The 18,231-nt window shown below is 46.9% G+C and overlaps 1 protein-coding gene across 3 annotated transcripts; it reads right to left on the minus strand.

Moving 5' to 3' along the window:
* Positions 1–395: 395 nt before the first annotated feature.
* Positions 396–7,527, minus strand: MARCKS (myristoylated alanine rich protein kinase C substrate). 3 transcript variants are annotated; one of them, XM_071438322.1, is made up of 3 exons: positions 7,392–7,527; positions 4,816–4,988; positions 396–3,723 (listed from the first exon to the last, which is right to left on the minus strand). In XM_071438322.1, exons 2-3 carry the CDS (start codon positions 4,912–4,914, stop codon positions 2,971–2,973), a joined length of 852 nt encoding a protein of 283 aa, XP_071294423.1. In that variant the 5' UTR covers positions 4,915–4,988; positions 7,392–7,527; the 3' UTR covers positions 396–2,970. The 3 variants fall into 3 exon arrangements, with proteins under 3 accessions (XP_071294423.1, XP_071294422.1, XP_071294421.1); XM_071438321.1 differs by lacking the exon at positions 7,392–7,527 and adding an exon at positions 5,231–5,599; XM_071438320.1 differs by lacking the exon at positions 7,392–7,527 and having other exon boundaries at positions 4,816–5,599.
* Positions 7,528–18,231: the final 10,704 nt, after the last annotated feature.

An 18,231-nucleotide genomic window follows, 5' to 3' on the forward strand; every position in this document is an offset into this window, starting at 1 on the left:
CACACAGTGAAAAACTGGCATCATCAAATCTCACCCAACTGCTGGGACAGGAAGAGCAGACCATGCAGCTGGTGTTCTTAAGATGCACTTTTGAAACTCTACCAGTGTTAGGACTTGGAAATATATTTCAAATCCAGCCACAGAATGACAAAGCCCCAAGCCAAAAGTCCATCTGCCAGGGGCAAGAGCAATTCTGCACTCCCAGGAATAGGAAGTGCTTCAGAAACCACCAGCTGAGTGAGGAAAAAAACATGAAAGCTTGAGAGGTTAAGAAAAATCTGAAAAAGAACTTTACTAGCATTCATTTTCTTCATATGTACATACACATTTTGACAAAAAAAGAAAAAATAAAAAAGAAAAAAAAGAAGAAATTCAGACTTGCTCTTTAAGAATCCTTGGATTCAAATATATATATTTATTAAAAAGAGACATTGACTCTATGGCCAAGACATTATGCGTCTCAGAACAGGTTTTTACAGCCATGTTATAAAAACCCCTTAGCAAAGCAGTTATGTACTAGACTTCAAAGACATGTACTCCAAGAATGACACTGGTGTGGAGGATCTTGTTTTACATCCATTTATTTTTGTCCCTCAGCAATTATAGCATAGTTTCAATACATTTCTAAAGTTATAGAGAAATACCAGGGCAACTAGAGTACATACAAGCCAAAGTTAAAATGGTAGACAGCTGAATTAAAAAAAAAAAACAAACCAAAAAACCCAAACAAAACAAAAAGAAGTATGCATTCAGCAGGAAATCTACTATACTTCATTCAGTTTAGGCTTTGTTCTTTAGGGAACAAGGTGCTAACGTGCCATTTTCTCATAAAATGAATCATAATTGCTTCCAAAGAGTATCTGCTGAAAATGGTGGAAGCAAATAAGTGTAACACTAAACTTTCTCCTATAAACTTAGAAGCAACACTTTCTTGAATCAATTTCCACCCTCCAAACACCACTGCTGCTTTTCTTACATGAACTGTTTTATTAAGGCATAATTGCCCTGAGCAATATGCTGGAAATTAGCCAAAAAGTTTAACAATTAAAGGCAAGCACCAAGTAATTTTTGTTTTTAAATTGACAAACTTTGAAATCTGTTTTGAAACTCACCTGTACTTGGGAGTAGCACTTGAGGAAAAAAAAGAAAATATTGCTTTTAATTACTTTAAGTAGAATGGCAGTGTTAGTTTCCCCCTTCTCCTTCCAGGCTAAAGTTTTCAAGACAATCATCGAGGTACCAAATCAGGACCAGCATACCAAGACCAAAGTGGGACATCTGTTCAAGAGCTTAATTTTTAAGCAACTCAGCATAAAAATTTCGGTGCCCCACCCTAAGCAATTCAAATGAAATCTTATTTTCCTCAAGAGGCAAGATCCTCATACACTGGATACATCTGGTCTTAAAAGCAAGATGGAGCCTGGACAGGAGAATCATACACTACATGCTCAGACTGCCTTCCAGTCTTCTTTTCAAAGCCAGAAAAGCCTACAAATTACCTGGTGCACTGCACACTTTCTCTGTAAAATGCACAGTATTACAGAGTCCAAGATCCAGGAAGGTACTTTTCAAAGCTAGTGCTAACAGCACACATGACTGTCTCTGTACAAATTTAGGCAATACTGACTAGACCCTTTAAGCTACCAGAGTATCCATAAAAGAAAGACAACCAAATTATACATTTTATTCACATTTATTTTTCGCTTTTAGTGTGCTCACAGAAAATTAGAACACCTTAAGCAGGAGTTTAATAGCAATTTTTGTAAGCAAAGTTACATTCCATCTCTAAGTCAAATTGGTCAAAGCTTCTCCAGTATTTACAAAAACATGATAGACAAGATGCTACACAAAAAAAAAAAAAAAAAAACATTGCATCTGAAGAGTTTTCCTTTATTTTCAAAGACAACTGGAAAAGAAAGCATTGTCTGCTGTAATCAAAAACATACCACAGTATAAACAGTAACCATTCCACTTATCACAGCTTGGTTGAGTTTAAAATTTGTGTTTAAAAGGTCCAAGATGACTGCAGTTTTACAAAAATGGGCAGGGTGGAAAGAGTTGCAAACTTCATGTGCTTCTGGATATCAAGATTTGTTTTTTTTATACAATAGTCACAGTTAAAAACACCCTGCTGGTAATACATAATTACACTTTATTAAGGTCATAAACCAGCAATAAACAATAAAGCCTATACAACTTGTATTTCTACTTAATCACTGACTGATACAGCTAACATGAGATAAGTGAAAAGTTCCTATGGTTTAAATGAATTTCTAAGACTATGATCTCTTTATCTGGGTATTGATTTTTATTTTTTATTTTTTTTTCCTTTTTCCTTTCCTTCTTAATCAAGACTTGTAGTGTTGTAAACCTTATAGAACATCTGCCTCACAAAATACATCGTAATAACTTTCTTTTAAAAAAAAGACTAACCCCTTACATCATTTCTGACGGGGCGCGCTCCCGGCAAGGGCTGCGCGCCCCGGGTTCCCCACTGCGGCCCCTGTCACTTCATTTGATATCCCTTATTGAACCCACCCATCTCCTTCATATATGGGCATGTCCATAGACCGATCGGCAAAAGTTTTATAATATGAAGAGAGTTGCAAAGTATGAAATTAAAAAATAAACGAACAAAATTTTAAAAAAGCAAAAAAACCAACGGAAAAAAAAAAAACCGAACCAACCAAAACAAAACATTAATACTGATGAAAAAAAAAACCCAAAAAAACCAAAATATAAAGGATGGGAGAGGAAGGCGGAGGGGAGCCCCCCTCCGCCCGTTGGAATGGCGGCAACATATAACGATTTGAGATGGGAGCTGCGGGGGGAGAGAAAAAAAAGAAACGAGACATCTTTTAAATCAATCCCTGGTTGTAGACAAGTTCTCCGAGACCAGTACCTGGCACCACTCCAAAAACAAACAGGGGGGAAGAAAAGTCCGTCGGCGAGGGGCGGCGGCTGCGCTGACTACTCCGCCGACTCGGCGGCGGGTCCCTCCGGACTGCTCTCGGCGGGGGGCTCCTGCCGCGCCGGCTCCTCCGCGGGGGCCGCCTCCTGCTCGCCGCTGCCCGCCTCATTCGTGGCGGCGCCGGCGCCCGCCGCCTCCTCCGCCTTCCCCTCCGCTGCCTGCTGAGGCGGCTGCTGCTCCTCGGCCGCCGCCGATGCCGGGGCCTCTTCTCCCGCCGCCTTCTCGGGGGCGGCCTCGTCCGATTTGGCCTCCTGCGAGTCCCCCGCGTCCTCCTTCGCCGCCTCGGCGCTGCCGGCCGCGCACGCCTCCTCGGCGGCCGCCTTGCCCTCCTCGCTGCCCGCCGCCTCGGGGGCCGCCGCCTCCTCCTTCCCGCCCTCCGCCGCCGCGGCGGCGGCGCCGCCCTCGCCCTCGGCCCCCTCGCCGGCCTCCTTCTTGTTCTTCTTGAAGGAGAAGCCGCTGAGCTTAAAGGACTTCTTGAAGGAAAAGCGCTTCTTTTTTTTTTTCGGGGTCTCGCTGCTGGACGAGGGGGTCGCGCCCTCCTCAGTCTTGGGGGAGGACTCGCCCTCCGCCGGGGAGGCCGGCTCGGTGCTCTCCGCCTCTCCCGCCTCCTTCTCGGAGGCGGGCTCCGACGAAGCCGCCTCCTCTTTGCCCGTCTCCTCGGCGGGCGCGCTGCCGTTCGCCTGCACCTCCTCCTTGCCCGCCTCCGCCGCCGCGGGGGAGGCGTCGCCGTTCACCTTCAGGTGGCCGTTCTCCTGCAAGACAAGGACCAGCGTTACCGGCGGTGCCCGGGGGGGTCGCGGGGCGCCGCCGCCGCCCTCCCAGCCCGCCCGCCGGCCGCGCCGCTTCCCGCGGTTCGAAGCCCCGCGCTCTCGCCGGGCCGGGCGCCCCCAGCGGCGGGCGGAGCGCGCGGCGGCCGCCAGAGGGCGCCCCGGCTCCACGCAGCGGCGGCCGCGGCCGCGCCGCGCTCCCCCGCCCTCGGCGCGCCCCGTCCAAGCCGCGGCGGCGGCGCGGGGCGGGGAAGGCGAACAAAGCTCGCCCGGCCCGGCCCCGGCCCCCCGCCCGCCGCGGCCCCTCTGCGCCCGGGCGGTGCGGCGAGGCGCCCCCCGCCTCCCCCTCCCCTCCCCACTCACGCCGCATTTGCATCTTTCGGGCGCCTGGAGCGCGGCTGGCTGCCCGGGGCGGCAGCTGCGGGGGCGGCGGGGGGTGGCTGCCCGCAACGCCGCTGCCAGCCCGGCTCACGCGTGGGGAGGGGGCGCGGGTGGGTGACAGAAAGCCGTGCCCCGCGGCTGCCGTGCCCCCGGCGGGGCTGCCGTGGACGGGGCGGGCGGCGCAGCCCCCGGCCCGCGCTCCCGCCGAGGGGGCTGCCCGCGGAGCCTCCTGCCCGGGGGCTCCGGGCCCCGCTACTACGCGGCCGTCCGGCTGTGCCACGAGAGGCGTTCCGCGCGAGGCACCGAGTGTCTTCGGGAGGAGGTTAAGCGGGCAGAAAAGCCAAGCTTTGTAAGATCCTTCCGTTTACGAGCTATTGGGACGCTCCACCATAATACACGAGGGATTTAAAAAAAAGAAAGAAAGAAAGAACCGTGCCCCTTCCCCCCCCCCCGCCCCCCACGCAGGAAAGATAAAGGAAGGAATCATTCAAAGCCGAGCCCGTTTAACCAAAATAAAGAAATTATTCCTTTGCCTCGAGTTGCAAAGATAAAAGGATCGACCGTATTCTCCATTGAATGTGCCAGTGGGGCATCAAAGGAAGAAGAATTAAACAGGATGCGAAAGAGAGTCCGTCGAAGTTGGCTTAAAAAAAGGAGTAGATTTAATATTTTTAAAAATTTCTTTTCGTTTTTTACCTGTCCATTCGCCTTGGATGGAGATGCAGCCACTGCTTCCCCAGGTTTCTCGGCGGAGGCTTCGCCCTTTGCAGCGGTCTTGGAGAACTGGGCACCCATGCTGTCTTATTCAACAAAGAAACTCAACAGATCCAAAAGGAGGGGAAACAAAGAGCGTTGGGTTGGTATAAATACTGGGCGACCAGCAGCAGCAGCAACACACACACACACCAGAGGGGAAAAAAAAAGAGAAGAGAGAACAGAACCGATTATAATGCACTCCTTTTAAAAAATTTAAAGTTGAAGAGATCAAAAAGCAGCAGCACAGGAGGGAGGGGAAAAAAAGGGAGGAAAAAGTCGAGCAAAAAAAAAAAAAAAAAGGAGCCCAAGTTTAGTAAAAAAGAAGTAATAAAAAATCCCAGATTTGTAGCCGTACTGTAGACAAGGAGAAAATGGAGAAATCTCCCTGGTTGCTAATAAGATGCGGAGTCCAACGCCCAAGTGCACAGATGAATGGGCTTCCCGAGCGGTGACGGCAGCGCTCCGCCCGGCGCCGGCCAATCGCGGCCGCCGCGCACAAAGGGGGGCGGGGCCCGCCCGCCCGGCGAACAATGGAGCCGCGATGGCAGCGGTTTGAAATCGGCCCCCGGCCGATAATGAATGTGCCGCTCCGCTCCGCCGCGGCGCGGGCGGGCGCGCCGGGCCCCGCGCCGGGCCGCCAACAAAACACCCCGAGCGAGAGAGCGAGGGAGAGAGAGAGAGCGAGAGAGAGCGGGGCGGGCGGGCAGGGACAATGGTGCGAGGGGCGTGCGGGTGAGTGCGAGTGCGAGTGTGAGTGAGAGCGTCCCGGCCCCGCCGCACGCCCCCGCCCGCTGCTGCCGCCGTGAGAGAGCAACAGATAGTGTGTGCGAGCCCCGGGCGGGGAAGAGCGAGGGAAGGAGGGGATTTGTTGCTTGCTTCTTTTTTTTTTTTTTTCCCCTTTGTTTTTTTTTTTTTTTCCCCTTTTCTTTTCTTCCCCGGGTTTAATTGGTCGCGATTGTTAAATCGCCCCCAATTTGGAAGGTATTTGAACCACGTAGATCGGGTTTCGCCGAACGAGATCACGAGTCGAAATTAGTAGGTCTGTAGGCCAGATGTTGCAAACGCTAAAGCAGCGGCAGCAGGAGCCGCTGCCGGAGCAGAAACGGACCCCTCCCCCATAGCGATATTGGCTTGGAATAAAATATTTTGTGATTAGCCTACGGCTCTAATTAAATTCTGCTGTCTGATTATTCCTGATTTGTGTTTTTAAAGTATTTTCTGAGGCGGTGACCCACTTCACGATTACATTTCCATGCACTCAAGTAGTGGGCGAAGCGACATTATAAGGGAAACATTCACGCTTTCCCAAACCTCAGCCCCGAGTGTGTATTTACGTTAAATTTAAACCCTCGAATAAGATGTAACCCGAAACTAATGCATGCGAATTAACGGTGATCTGGAACGCTTATCAGCGCTGGGGTGGGCGAAATATCACGGACCCGAGTGATTTCCTTTCTCGGGGGAGGGGGCGGCGTGTGCGGGGAGCCGGCCGGCTCCCTCCCTCCGTGCCGCGATGCGGGGAAGGCTGGCCTAGACCCCCTCCCCCTTCGCCGGCACCCCCATCCCCTTTTAAGGAGCAGAAACGAGCGTCAGAACGATCGTTTCCCATAGTCGGGTAATCTCCTCCGAACGCCTCTTGTTTATAAACAAGGATGTTAAAATGATTCCGATAATGAAGGGCTGCGGAGCGGGGAGGCTCGGCTCAGCCGCCCACCTCCCGCTCCCCATGGATTGCCGGGGCTGGCGGGATCGGTGGGCTTCGTGCGGACGCCGAGAGCCGCCTCTCGGTAACCCCGGCGAGGGCAGCCGGTTGCTTTCAACCGCTCGAGGGGATCACTTCGTTTCTTGGGGGGGGCAAAAAGGGGCATTTGGCTGGTGTTTTTTTACGAGGAGGATCAAACCTCTCCCTCCCTCCCGCCGCATTTCACGCACAGCCCCGCCGCAGCCACTGCCGCCGCTCCCTTTGTCTCGGCGGCCGCCGCCCGCCCCGCCGAGCACGGCGCAGCAGCGTCCCGCTCCCCCGGGGCAGCCCCCCACGCCCACCCGTGCCCGCACAGGCAACACCCGCAGCCCCGGGGCGGGGGGCGGCCGCCGGCCCTGCCGGGGTGACCGCCCACGGCAGGGCGGGGGTGCCGGGGCTGCTGCCGCCGCCGCGCCCCGGGGCTCCCTCGGCGGGGCCGCGCCGCCGGGCGGTTTCCCTGGCGACGGCGGGGGGCGGCGGGGCCTCCATGGTGGGATCGGGAGCGGAGCGGGGCGGGAGCGGCTCTGCCCGCCCCGGCGTCACCTGCGGCCGCCGGCCCCGCTGCTGCGGGGCTGGGCTGGGCTGGGCTCGGCGGGGCCGGGTGGGGCCGGGGTCGTGGCCGGGGGCGCCGCGGCGGCAGCTCCGGGGGCCGCGGTGGCGGGAGCCGCTCTCCGGGGATCTGCCGGCTGCCGCCTCTCCCGGGCGGGCTGGTGGAGCGGTGTGCGGCAGCGGGCACCGGCGGCAGAAGGGATGGAGCGAGCTGCGGAGGGCTCACCTTATGGCGTGACGGCACCGCAACCGAGGGGCACGGCCAGCCGGACTGCTTCCTTCTTCGGGATCCTCCCCCGCTTCTCAACTGCACGCGTTGTGTTTTGGCTGCTCCTTTTAATCTGGATATTAAGGAAGTCGTGATTTTGTTGGTGGTGGTTTGGGTTTTTATCTTTTTAGACTGGTTTATGTAACAGATCACCTAAGAAGACCTGGTGGAAGACCATGACAGGACTTCGCAGTCAGTATCAAAAGGCACCTGTCCATCCTGAGCGGGTATATGCAATTTCACCGGCACGGGCATATGCATTTCTACTTTCCACCGTAGCTACGTCTGAATTTCAGAGTAGCATCACTGGAAAATTTCACATGGTGACTTGGAGTTTAGACGGTGTGTTTTGCATTATGCTTTTGATATGTTTTTCAACCATTTCAATCTTTTACAACTTGAAAAGAAAAAGAGAAAGTAAAAAAGACTAAGTCTTGACTGATCTTACTGTAGGTACTTAGTTCCACAAGTTCTTCTGTAGAGCCTCTGGACAAGCTCAGGAAATCTGGGATATATGTATGGTCCCTCTGACAGTCCCAGTGCAATTAAAACCTGGACAGCTATCTCTGACCCAAACCCTTGACCGTAGGGTGAAAATACAAGATTTAACCCCTCGAATGACCTCTTGAGCCCATCAGCTACCAGGCTGCTCCCTGTCGCACCACACCTTTACACACCAAGCAAAGAGATACGCTGGAGGGGAGATTCCTCTTTCTTAAACTTGTACTTTACCCAAGTTCCTGGTCTTTTAATCTCCTTCCAAGAGGCAGGGAGAGGGAAAAGAGAGAGACAAAAAAGACAGACAGACAGAAAGACCCCCTTAGTTTTTTGTAACAGGACTAATCAGTTACGAAGATGAGAATAACACTTTTCTGCTGTGCCTCTCACATAAAAAGTTGTCATAGAATTTCTGTGTCAGGAGCAAGGATGCACCAGCGTAAAGTTGCTTGTGTATAAGGTGTTGGAGATTTAGTGTCTGAAAAAAGTGGTACTGTTGTCAAGTGTATTTGTGCAGAATAGAATATTCTTAATTGTAATTTGTGTTAAGGCTTTTACCACAATAGCTGTGTCAGCAAAAAAAACATATTCCCCCCTGTGTCATGTGTAGTGATATTTCCAAGAACATGACAACCATAACTGAGAGACAGCTCTGTGGAGCCCCAAAATGAAGAAGAGACGAGGCTGGGGAGCTGTTCTCCGGGGGGGGGGCGGGGGGGGCAGGGGAGCAGGATTTGCCTCCCCTTGCTCCTCCAAAGGTTTAAGGGCTCTGTCACTGCAGATTTCTAATAATGAGTTGCACCCTCTAGATGAAGTTGTCTTTTTGCAGTACTTCTAAAAGGTGACTCCAATCAGCACATTTTTCCTGAGGTATTTTCATCCTCAACCTTTTGGGAAGGTGGAAGACTGAGGTGTAGAATGATAAAATGCTTCGTACAGGGCTGCCCAGCAGATCAGCCTTGCAGCTGACTGTGTTACTGACTCTTGGCTGTGACTTCATGATCATTAATAATAAATCTGTGCCTTGCAGCCACAACTTTGGGCATAAACACAAACCTTCCTGTCAAGCTAGCCAGGTATTCAGTGTGGTATGTAGTGCTTATGTCAACTTTGCACTAACGTTCTGTGGGGAGGCTAGGAAAAAAGCTGATAGCTTTTGGCCCAAGAGCAGCTGAGGTAAAGTTGCTCCTGAAAAGTATTTGGCCACAACTAGAATGAAAGCTGAATGTGGTGCCACACTCTGGGTTATGTGGCTGTGGAAATCCTGACCTTACATCAGGTACTCTGAAGCTGCAATTTACCACCCTATGAAAGCATGGCTTCTGACTCCTGCAGCTACTACCAAATCTCCCAACTCACTTATACCCAGTATTTTTTCTTTTCCCAATATTGCCTAAGACATTCATTTTATCTGTTCCTGAAATACAGGTGAATGAAATGGTATTTTCATTTGACAGTTGACAGGAAAAGGAGAAAGCAGCTCAATAACAGCTCCCCACCGGTATGGCAGCTTCTTACTCGAGTCCCAGAAAAACCCATCAGTGACACTCACACTCTGCTAAGGTAAAAGCACAATCATGAACATGTTTTAACTCCTGTTAAAATTTGAAACTTTTAAAAACATGTCCTAACTTGCCACGCATAGTTGGGACACAAATGTATTTTAACTTGTTTGCTGGCAAATGCACTAAAATGCAACACACCCTGTCAACACTGAGAATCTGAAAACAGGTTAATTAAAAGTTTTCACTGACACCTTTTTTTTTTTTCTTAATGCACCTTTATCCTCGTCCAGACAAGCCTTTAAAGAAAGTGAATCTACAAGTGGTTTTGGGAGCAGGAATCCAATGTTTACAGAATTCCTGAAACAGTGTGTGCTTTCTAGTGTTCACATTGTGACTCTCTCCTGGCTGACCTGAGCTCTGAGGAGGTGCTGGGAAACCTCTTTGGGTCCTGGGGTGTGCAGAGATCTTTCCTATGTGCAGAGACAGCAGCAAGCAAACTAAAAAATGATAATCAAATTTTACTCTGAGATATATTATTTGCTATATGTTCATCTACCACAAGTCCTTTCTTCTCTTGTCCTGGTCCTTATATAGAAACAGTGTTTCTATATAATAGACAAGAATAGGACAGAAAACATCATTTTTTCACAGGAACTTTCAAAGTGGGACAGTTCTGGTAACAGGGGAACAGGATAATATGAGGTAAATAATGTTAAAAGTTTCAAAACTAAATTCAGATATGCAGACTTGTTGCATCTTTTCCAGTTTCTTAAAAATGAGTATTTCATGGTGTCTGAATCTGTGCTGAGATTTCCCACTGACACATCAGTTTCTTCAAGCTTTACTCCAGTTTGGTGAAATGCTATAAAAAGCTTTTAACCTTTATGTCACTCACAACCATTACAAGTCCTTTACTAATATTTGCCAAGCTTTTATTAACTGAATACATTCAACAATGTTTGTTAAATAGGATCCAGACTGTTTGAACGTCCAGTGTGCTGGGAAACTGAAAGCTTAACAGAGCTTATATATTTTAAAAGTATCATACAGCTGGTCTCTATCACAGCTAATAAAAAAATATCTGTCAACCAACTGGATAACTGGCATCAAGTAATGAGGCTGGTTACTTCTGGGAAGAAAAAAATCCCCCAAGTAAAATCAAGAATAAGAAAACCAACACCAAACCCAACCCAGCCCAACCCAATCAAAGATTTCTTAGATGATACAAAAGCAAAAATGCTCTATGTAAATCCCAAGCCCCTCCCTTAAGGGCAATCACAGCAAGTCACAATAACTAACAACAGGGAAGGTGTGAGTATACCACTAAAAGAGTGGGCTGTGCTATGTGCTGATTCTTCTTTAAAGAACACCATTTCAGCAGCAAAGAAAGGGCATCAGGGCTCCTTTGCGTTAAGCAGGGTGTGGAGAAAAAAAAATAGAGATAGTGGAGAGTTGTAATCACTTTATAACCTTCAGTTCTAAGGACAAATACTGCTCCACTGTAGTCACAGCTTTACACAGGGTAAGGCAATGCAGCAGCAGTGCTTCCCTCCCTTCATTCCTGTGCTCTGGCCCTACAGTTCCACTCCCTCCATTGTGTGCGCCCGGGCTTTCCTCTGACCTCCTGATAAGTCATTTTGGAGAGTTAAACCAGCAGAAAAATATTCTTTCTGTCTTCCCCAATACCCTTCCTCCATTCTCCTCCCCCCACAACCCTTCCCCACCCCCCATCTCTTTGAGCAGAGAAGGGCAGTTTCCTGCTGGTTTAGCTTCCTGCAACTCTTGGTGTGGCCAGACATGTTGCAGTGATGACAAGCAGGTGATAACCTGATTGAGCATGAAGTTAAGCTTCAGTTCCATTGACATTTGCTTCAGCAGCCTCACACAATCCCCCTTCTCTGCAACTTGTGCTTGCTTCCAGTTTCCTGATTCTCTCTCAATTCTTCTGGGAAGAGTGATCTAAGTGAAAAATGCCTGATGAGCAGGTATCTTTTAGAATGGCATTGATAGGTGATGTCTCGTCATGTTTCATTGAAAGAACACCACGTGTGTTTTAATGATGACTACTTTGTGTCGTGTGGCTACAGCCAGCCTGGCTTTTCTGAACTCCAGCTAGATTTGGAGGGGCAGGAGTTACATAAGAGTAGAATAATGTAAATTTATGCTGAAAAGTGTCATAGAATGTGAAATGAAACTGATGGACCCAGCTAAACAGAAGTCTGTCTAAAATAGGAAATAGGAAGCATTTGAGCTTGACTCAGAGATTTAGATTCCTGGCATTTAGTTGTTGTGAATTGAAACTAATTTAGGGTTAAATCAAACAAGGGCTTGGGTTGTGGAATTAACAGCCTCCACATCAAGTGCCTAGGCTCTCTGTAGGGCTCAGGCTATGGGGAGAAAGCCAAGTGCCAAAGTCTGTAATTTGCCCAGCTGGCAGGTAGAGGCTGGTACCCTAAGTCTGGTTTTATGATTCTCAGTGCCTGAAAAAACACACTGCAGCCACAAGGTGCAAAAGGCTAAGCCAGTACAAGTTGCTGTTGTTGAGTGTTGTTTTTGTTGTTACACTCAGCTCAGAAAGGCTGTTTGTTTCCGGTAGGTGGAATAAACATTAATAATGTTTATTATTAATAATAAACAGAGTGCATCCCAGTCAGCTTGGCAGAAATGTATGTGACATGTACTGTCACAGCTAGTAGGGCACAGATTTTATACCAGTGGTGATGTAATCCCCAGCTATACAGAAATACATCACAAATAGGAAATACAAAGCATTTGTGCCGGTCTCAGGGACTTGGATTCCTTGTACTTGGTTGTACAGAAGTGTATCCCTTTACTTGGAAGCCAGCATTCTGACCTCTTCCCTGCCGTGAGGTGCTTTTGCCCCTTTCAAAGCTTAAGAGGCAGTCCCTTTTCATCCAGGAAGCATGGCTTTAATTCCCACCTAAGAAAATTTGAATCCCTTCATTTACCTCCCTCTGCTTTTCCCATGAAGTTCTAGGATGAGAAAATGTGAGCACAAATGTTTCCATTTTCTCTCGCTGAAGCTGTTCAGCAAAGGAATTAAGAGTTACTCTTTGGCATGGAGAATTACATAGTAATTGCTCCAAAACCTGAGCATGATTCTGCAGTCTAATTACTTTGCAGGCCTGCCTGGGAGTGGGAGACAGCTTGCCTCTGGTCTCCTTACTCTTCAGAAAGTGTTACTGTTTTTTAGTTTCTAGCTCTTAGGGCAAGCAAGGACTGGCCCTCATGGTCCAGTGTTAGCAGTTTGACCCAATGACTTCAATATACAGTCATTATCCTGTTTTGTCTCATTGTTCAGCCTTCAAATAATTTTTTTTTTTTTTTTTTTTTTTGCAAAGTGGAGCACTGAGCAGAGAGCTGGTATGCCCTGGCACTGTCATGTTTCCAGCCAGACAAGTCAGCTGCACAGCTTAGAGTAAAGAGAGATCTGCATGCCATAGCCTCTCCTCTCACATGTGACAAGGTGTCCTTCACGTGCAGGTAGGTCAATGTCCACACAGGCTTCAATTGCTCTGGACATCACACATGCAGAGATCCCCTCTGTGCTTCCCTAGGGAAGGCCTTTGAGCAGGTGCTTCTGAAGTGCTTTGGAGAAAGGACAGCCAAGGTGAGATATGGTCCATTGCTTGCACACCTCTGGGGACACATCTTGCCTCTTGTGTCTCCTGGCATTTTGAACAGCAGTGGCAGATCATACTTTAAAGCTACAGATCCTGGGTCCAGTCTGATGAATTCAGGAACTTCCTGATGGCTTTAAATTTTCAGTTTGAGTTTGGACAATCAAAATTCATCTATGCCTTTTTGTATTTAGCTGCAGTTTGTAAACCATCAACAGAGAGAGAGCTGACTTTTAGACTTTCAGATTTTTAATCTTTTTTTTCTTTTTTTTTTCACAATGAATGATTTATACTATTCAGAGTATCATTCTGATATTACATACCCACCACATTTATTTTATATTATGACCATACATTTTCATATTAGAAAAATTTTATTTTATGTATATTATGTGTTTTAGCACCTTGCTTTTCATTGTAATTGTGTGTAGTTCCAGGAACCAGACTATAGAAAGGTTATAAAACTATTAAAGAACATCCAAAGGAGAACCATGAAGATGGTGAAGAGCCTTGAGGGGAAGCCATACAAGGTGTGGCTGAGACCACTTGGCTTGTTCAGCCTGGAGGAGACTGAGGAGAGAATTCATGGCTGTCTACAACTTGCTCACAAGGAGAAGTGGAGGGGCAGCTACACTGATCTCTCCTCTGTGGTGACCAGTGAAAATGACCTAAGAGAATGGTCTGAAATTGTGTCAGGGAACATTTAGGTTGGATATTAGGAAATTACCTTATGGGTAGCTGGGCACTGCAGCAGTGTGATTCTTGGGGTGTCCTGTGCAGGCCTAGGACTTGGATTCTGTGATCCTGGTGAGTCCCTTCCAACTCAGGATCTTTTATTATTCTGTGTAACCTGTGCAAAGGATTAAGTTCATGCCCATGTCTACAAACTGGTAGAAGAGTTCACCTTACTTATACAATGAGTTCACTTGTCTTTGGGAGTATGGGTACGTAGGATGCCAGTGACCTTTTTAAGTGTAATAAGTAACAAAAACTACTGTCTGCATGTTGAGGGTGTTGATACAGCCTCCTTATGTAAGAAGTGGGTAATAGAGGGGAAAATTTATACAACAAAAGTCTAAAGCCACTGTTTTTGTTTTTAACAGTGGCTTTAGAATTTTGTTGCATAAATATTCCTTAAGCCATGTACTGATTTTTGAACAGGGACTGAAAGATCATTTTTTGTCACCAGTATTACAAGAAACCACAGTCTGGGCTGCAGGCTTCAGGGCAGTAAATTAAGGATTGTTGAAACAAATGGGTTAATGATTACAAATTCAGCTGTTTGATTTAGAAAAGCATATATATATATATAATGCAAAGAGACAGGAAGAGTTCTCAGTGAAATGACTGGTTAAAGACTGGGGCATTTGTGTCCATATTCCTGCTAGGAGTTTGTGGTGAAATAGCTAGTTTAAGATGGGGGCATTTTTGTCCATATTTCTACCCTGCCTCTGTGATTGGGGTAAGTTTCTGTAGGTATATTTGCCCTGCAGCCCAGGGTACTGGGTCAGGGCACTAGTTGTAGTACAGCTTGTTGTGGATATTGGAAGCAGACATGGATATAAGCACAGATGAATTGGCTTCAATTCTTGGCAAAGAATATTTTTCTGCCTTGAACTCTTTGTGTCTATGGTGCCAAACACACATCCCTTGTACCCAAGCTTCTACAAAGCCACTGTCAAGCAAAGGCAGCAGGAGGTCTGTGTGGATGAGCAGGTATCTCCTGACTAAGCTCAGACTGTAAAAGGAAGAAGGCAAGAGGCAGAAGCAGGAACAATGCAGACACAGACTGCCATGATGTAATTAGGAAAGCTAAATCTCACCTACAGTTAAGCCTGATATGGGATGAGAGGGGCTTCTACAAGCATACCAGCAGCGAAAGGAAGATCAGGGATAATGTGGGCTTGCTGCTGAATGAGGGCAGGGACCCTGGTGCCAAGGGATACAGAAAAGATCAAGACAGTGAATGCCTTCTTTACCTCTGTGCTTGCTGCTCAGACCAGCCTGCAGGAGCACCAAGACTCTGCAATCAAAATGAAAGTCTGGAAAAAGGAAAACTCACCCTCCATGGAGGAGTAGCCCATAGAAAGGAACATTTAAACAAACTGAATATACCCAAGCCCATGGGATCCCCTGGGAGGCAACCACAAGTGTTAAGGGAGCTGTCTGATGTCACTGCAAGGATACTGTCGGTTATCTTTGAAAAATTGCCGTGATTAGAGCAGAATCACAAGGACTGGAAGGGAGAAAATATCAATCCTATCAGTGAGAAGGCCAAAAAGAAGGATCTGGTGAACTGTAGGCAAGCCAGCATTCCCTTGGTTGCCAAAGTGAGGCTGTGAAGCCTCCATCCTCAAAAGTCATCTGATCACAGTCCTGGACAACTGGCAGCCCTGCTTGAGCAGGGGGATTGGAGTAAATGATCTCCAGAAATGCTTTCCTATCACAGACACACTGTGATTCTATGTGATTCAGACTGTGATATTGTTTTCAGTATTGCCTTAGCTATGCTATACTCAATTTAGTTTCAAGTTGTATTTCTGAGATCTTGTGCCTCCATTAAATGGTTTATGGAATGTGGAAATTAATACACCTGCCTGTGTGCCTTGGAAGTATAAATACACCAAAGATTGTGAGGTGCTTTCAGTGAACGAGGCATACAAATGCCTTTTGTACACATTTATAGGAAAGAGAAATTTTACAATCTTTTCCCCCTGTACAGTACAAATTACATTAAAGTGTGAGAAAACAATATCTGTAATAATGTTCTTGAAACTAGGAACTCAGAAACCGAGTAAATCACAGGTTTAATGTGAACCCCTGCCTTTATAAGTTCCCATGCTTTCTGTGATACTGTGTTGGAGTCTATACAGAGCAGATGAAGCAGTGTCACAGTAATTTTTGTTTATTCCTTTTAAATTATACTTTCTCACACTTTTGTAAGGTCTCCTGTTTCCCCCCATGCAGCTATAAAAGGCTGCCTTCAGTCTGTTTAGGCTCAAGGCACACATGCGGTCTTTTATTGACAAAAGCAGATGGCGATTTCCCCCACGATCCGCTTCCTTTTCCCGGGCTGGCATGTGAGACACGGAGAGCATACGGGGCTGGAGGACACGCCAGTGTCATACCACAGCAGCCCCGAGTGCTCCCCTCGCAGGGGACAGCCCAGGACCTGGCTGCCCAGCAGGCATCTGAATTACTGGAAACTATTTCACATTTGGCTTAGAGCTATTTTGACAATCTTCAGCTGAATCCTTTATTTCTTCCTTCTTAGCATGTAAATGTCCTTTTTATAGCAGCTATTCTTACAGAATTTATGGTTCTCTTTTCTTAAAGTGTCTCATTCCCAGTTCCCCATTTTTATTTAAGTTAGTCCCTTTTCATTTCCTGGACATACCATGCTAAGCAAAGTATACATTCGAGGGGTGAAATTTTGTGTCTTCCTCAAATTATCTCATTATGCTGGCCTCTATTATTCCCTTTTTTGTCTTCAATGTGGCAATTATGTCCCTTTTGCCATACTGCCTTTCATGCTTATAAGGAACTCTGCAAAATGTACTATTATTTTCTTTTGTATGCTTCCTTAAACCCCTTCTTTGCTTTTACACCTACCAGTGCAAAGAAATGACTGGTTAATCCATTGATTTCTATTTTTCCACCTTGGATTTATTGGTAGTTATTTTGAGTTTGAAATCTCTGTGGGATCAGGACTATCTTTGTGGACTGTCATTGCCTTATCAGTTAGCATAAGGACAGAAAAAGTGCAAATTTAAGCCTCTGAGGTGCTTTAATCTTGGCAATGCCTGAGCAGAGTTCCCCTTTCTGCATCTCACTGAGATTTACTAGGGAGGATGTGCAGCTCAGGCAGTGTGTGGGCATAAAGCCTGTAAAGAGCTTTGGAGCAACAACTGGCTTGATACAGCACGTGCAAGGAACAATTTATCTTTCATTCTTAGCCCCACGTATATCATGGGCACTTTAATTTCTCTTTCTTTACCCCGTCAGGATTTTCAGATTGCTTTTCATATGGCTGTGTTCAGCACTATTTCTTTCAGAATCAATTCAGTTTAAATTTTTCATTCATCTAAAAGAAAAATTTCTGAAATCAACAAATAAAGCATCTGACTCATTTAAATGCTTATGAGCCTAATACTGCATTCATATTACTGAAAAAAAAAATAAAGAAATGCTTTCCTTTAAATCTAAATTTTATGAAGCATAATCAGGGGAATTTTTTGTATTCTTAAGCATTATGAAGTTTGTACATACAATAGCATTTGCAGTACATTCATGGGTGGTCTGGAAATCTGTGAGCAGAAAGTATGAAGCACCTCCACACTAGTAAAAGCAGGAAAAATTCAAGACAGAAGAGAAATAGGAAAGACATAATTATCACTGAATGTGCAGTTGGACTTCCAGTGCCCAGAGAAAACAGGTAGCATTGAGATTTTTGAGATCATCTTTCCTTCTCTGCACAGTTGCAGCAAATAGAAATGCAGTTCTTGTACAGGCTGAGGCTTCTGTGGTGGCGACAAACAGAAACTCACATTCAGGGAGGCTCAAAATGGAGCTGAGCTTGGGTTAAGCAGGCAGACTGAGACCATTCAGACTGCAAAGTTCATTCTTTATGGAGAGTATGATTTGAGTCTTCAATAATATTAACACTAAAAATGCCAAAAGCTATAAACACATATTATAGTGATATCAAACTCTTTGCTCAAAGTGTCAGTGGGTTTCTCGGAAGATGCAGATGAGGACAGTTTCTTTCTTTATGAGCTCATCAATCCCCATGTAGAGCAGAGACCAGTCTTTGAAAGGCTTTTATATCTCATCTCTCATACCTCACACCTCATTTATAGCCCCTTTATAGAGGACAGAGCATAGGATGATTCCTGCTCTCCTCCACTCTGAATGCAGGACCCCATTTCCTGTCACCTAAAGACCCAAAGGTGATGTTACACATAGAGGAATTCTACCCTTCCTTGGCACTTGCTTGAGGAGAAAGAGGAGCATGGCTGCTGGGGGTGTAGAAAGGCCAGCAGCTGAGGTGAGTTTGGACTTGGCCAGGGGAGCATAGGGGCAGGGCACTCATGTCCCAGACGCTCAGCTTTGTGGTGGTGTCAGCACAAAGGCTGCAATGTCATTGTCCTTTGA

The sequence above is a fragment of the Agelaius tricolor genome, unplaced genomic scaffold, assembly GCF_023055355.1.
Source record: "Agelaius tricolor isolate 1412-34295 unplaced genomic scaffold, bAgeTri1.0.p SCAF_1, whole genome shotgun sequence".
Classification (NCBI taxonomy): Eukaryota; Metazoa; Chordata; class Aves; order Passeriformes; family Icteridae; genus Agelaius; species Agelaius tricolor.

Bases quoted from the DNA above. Each gene is read 5' to 3' on its own strand.
- MARCKS (XM_071438322.1), bottom strand. From the start codon at position 4,914: ATGGGTGCCCAGTTCTCCAAGACCGCTGCAAAGGGCGAAGCCTCCGCC. The intron at 3,724-4,815 runs GTAAAAAACGAA...CTTGTCTTGCAG, and splicing joins CATCCAAGGCGAATGGACAG to GAGAACGGCCACCTGAAGGT.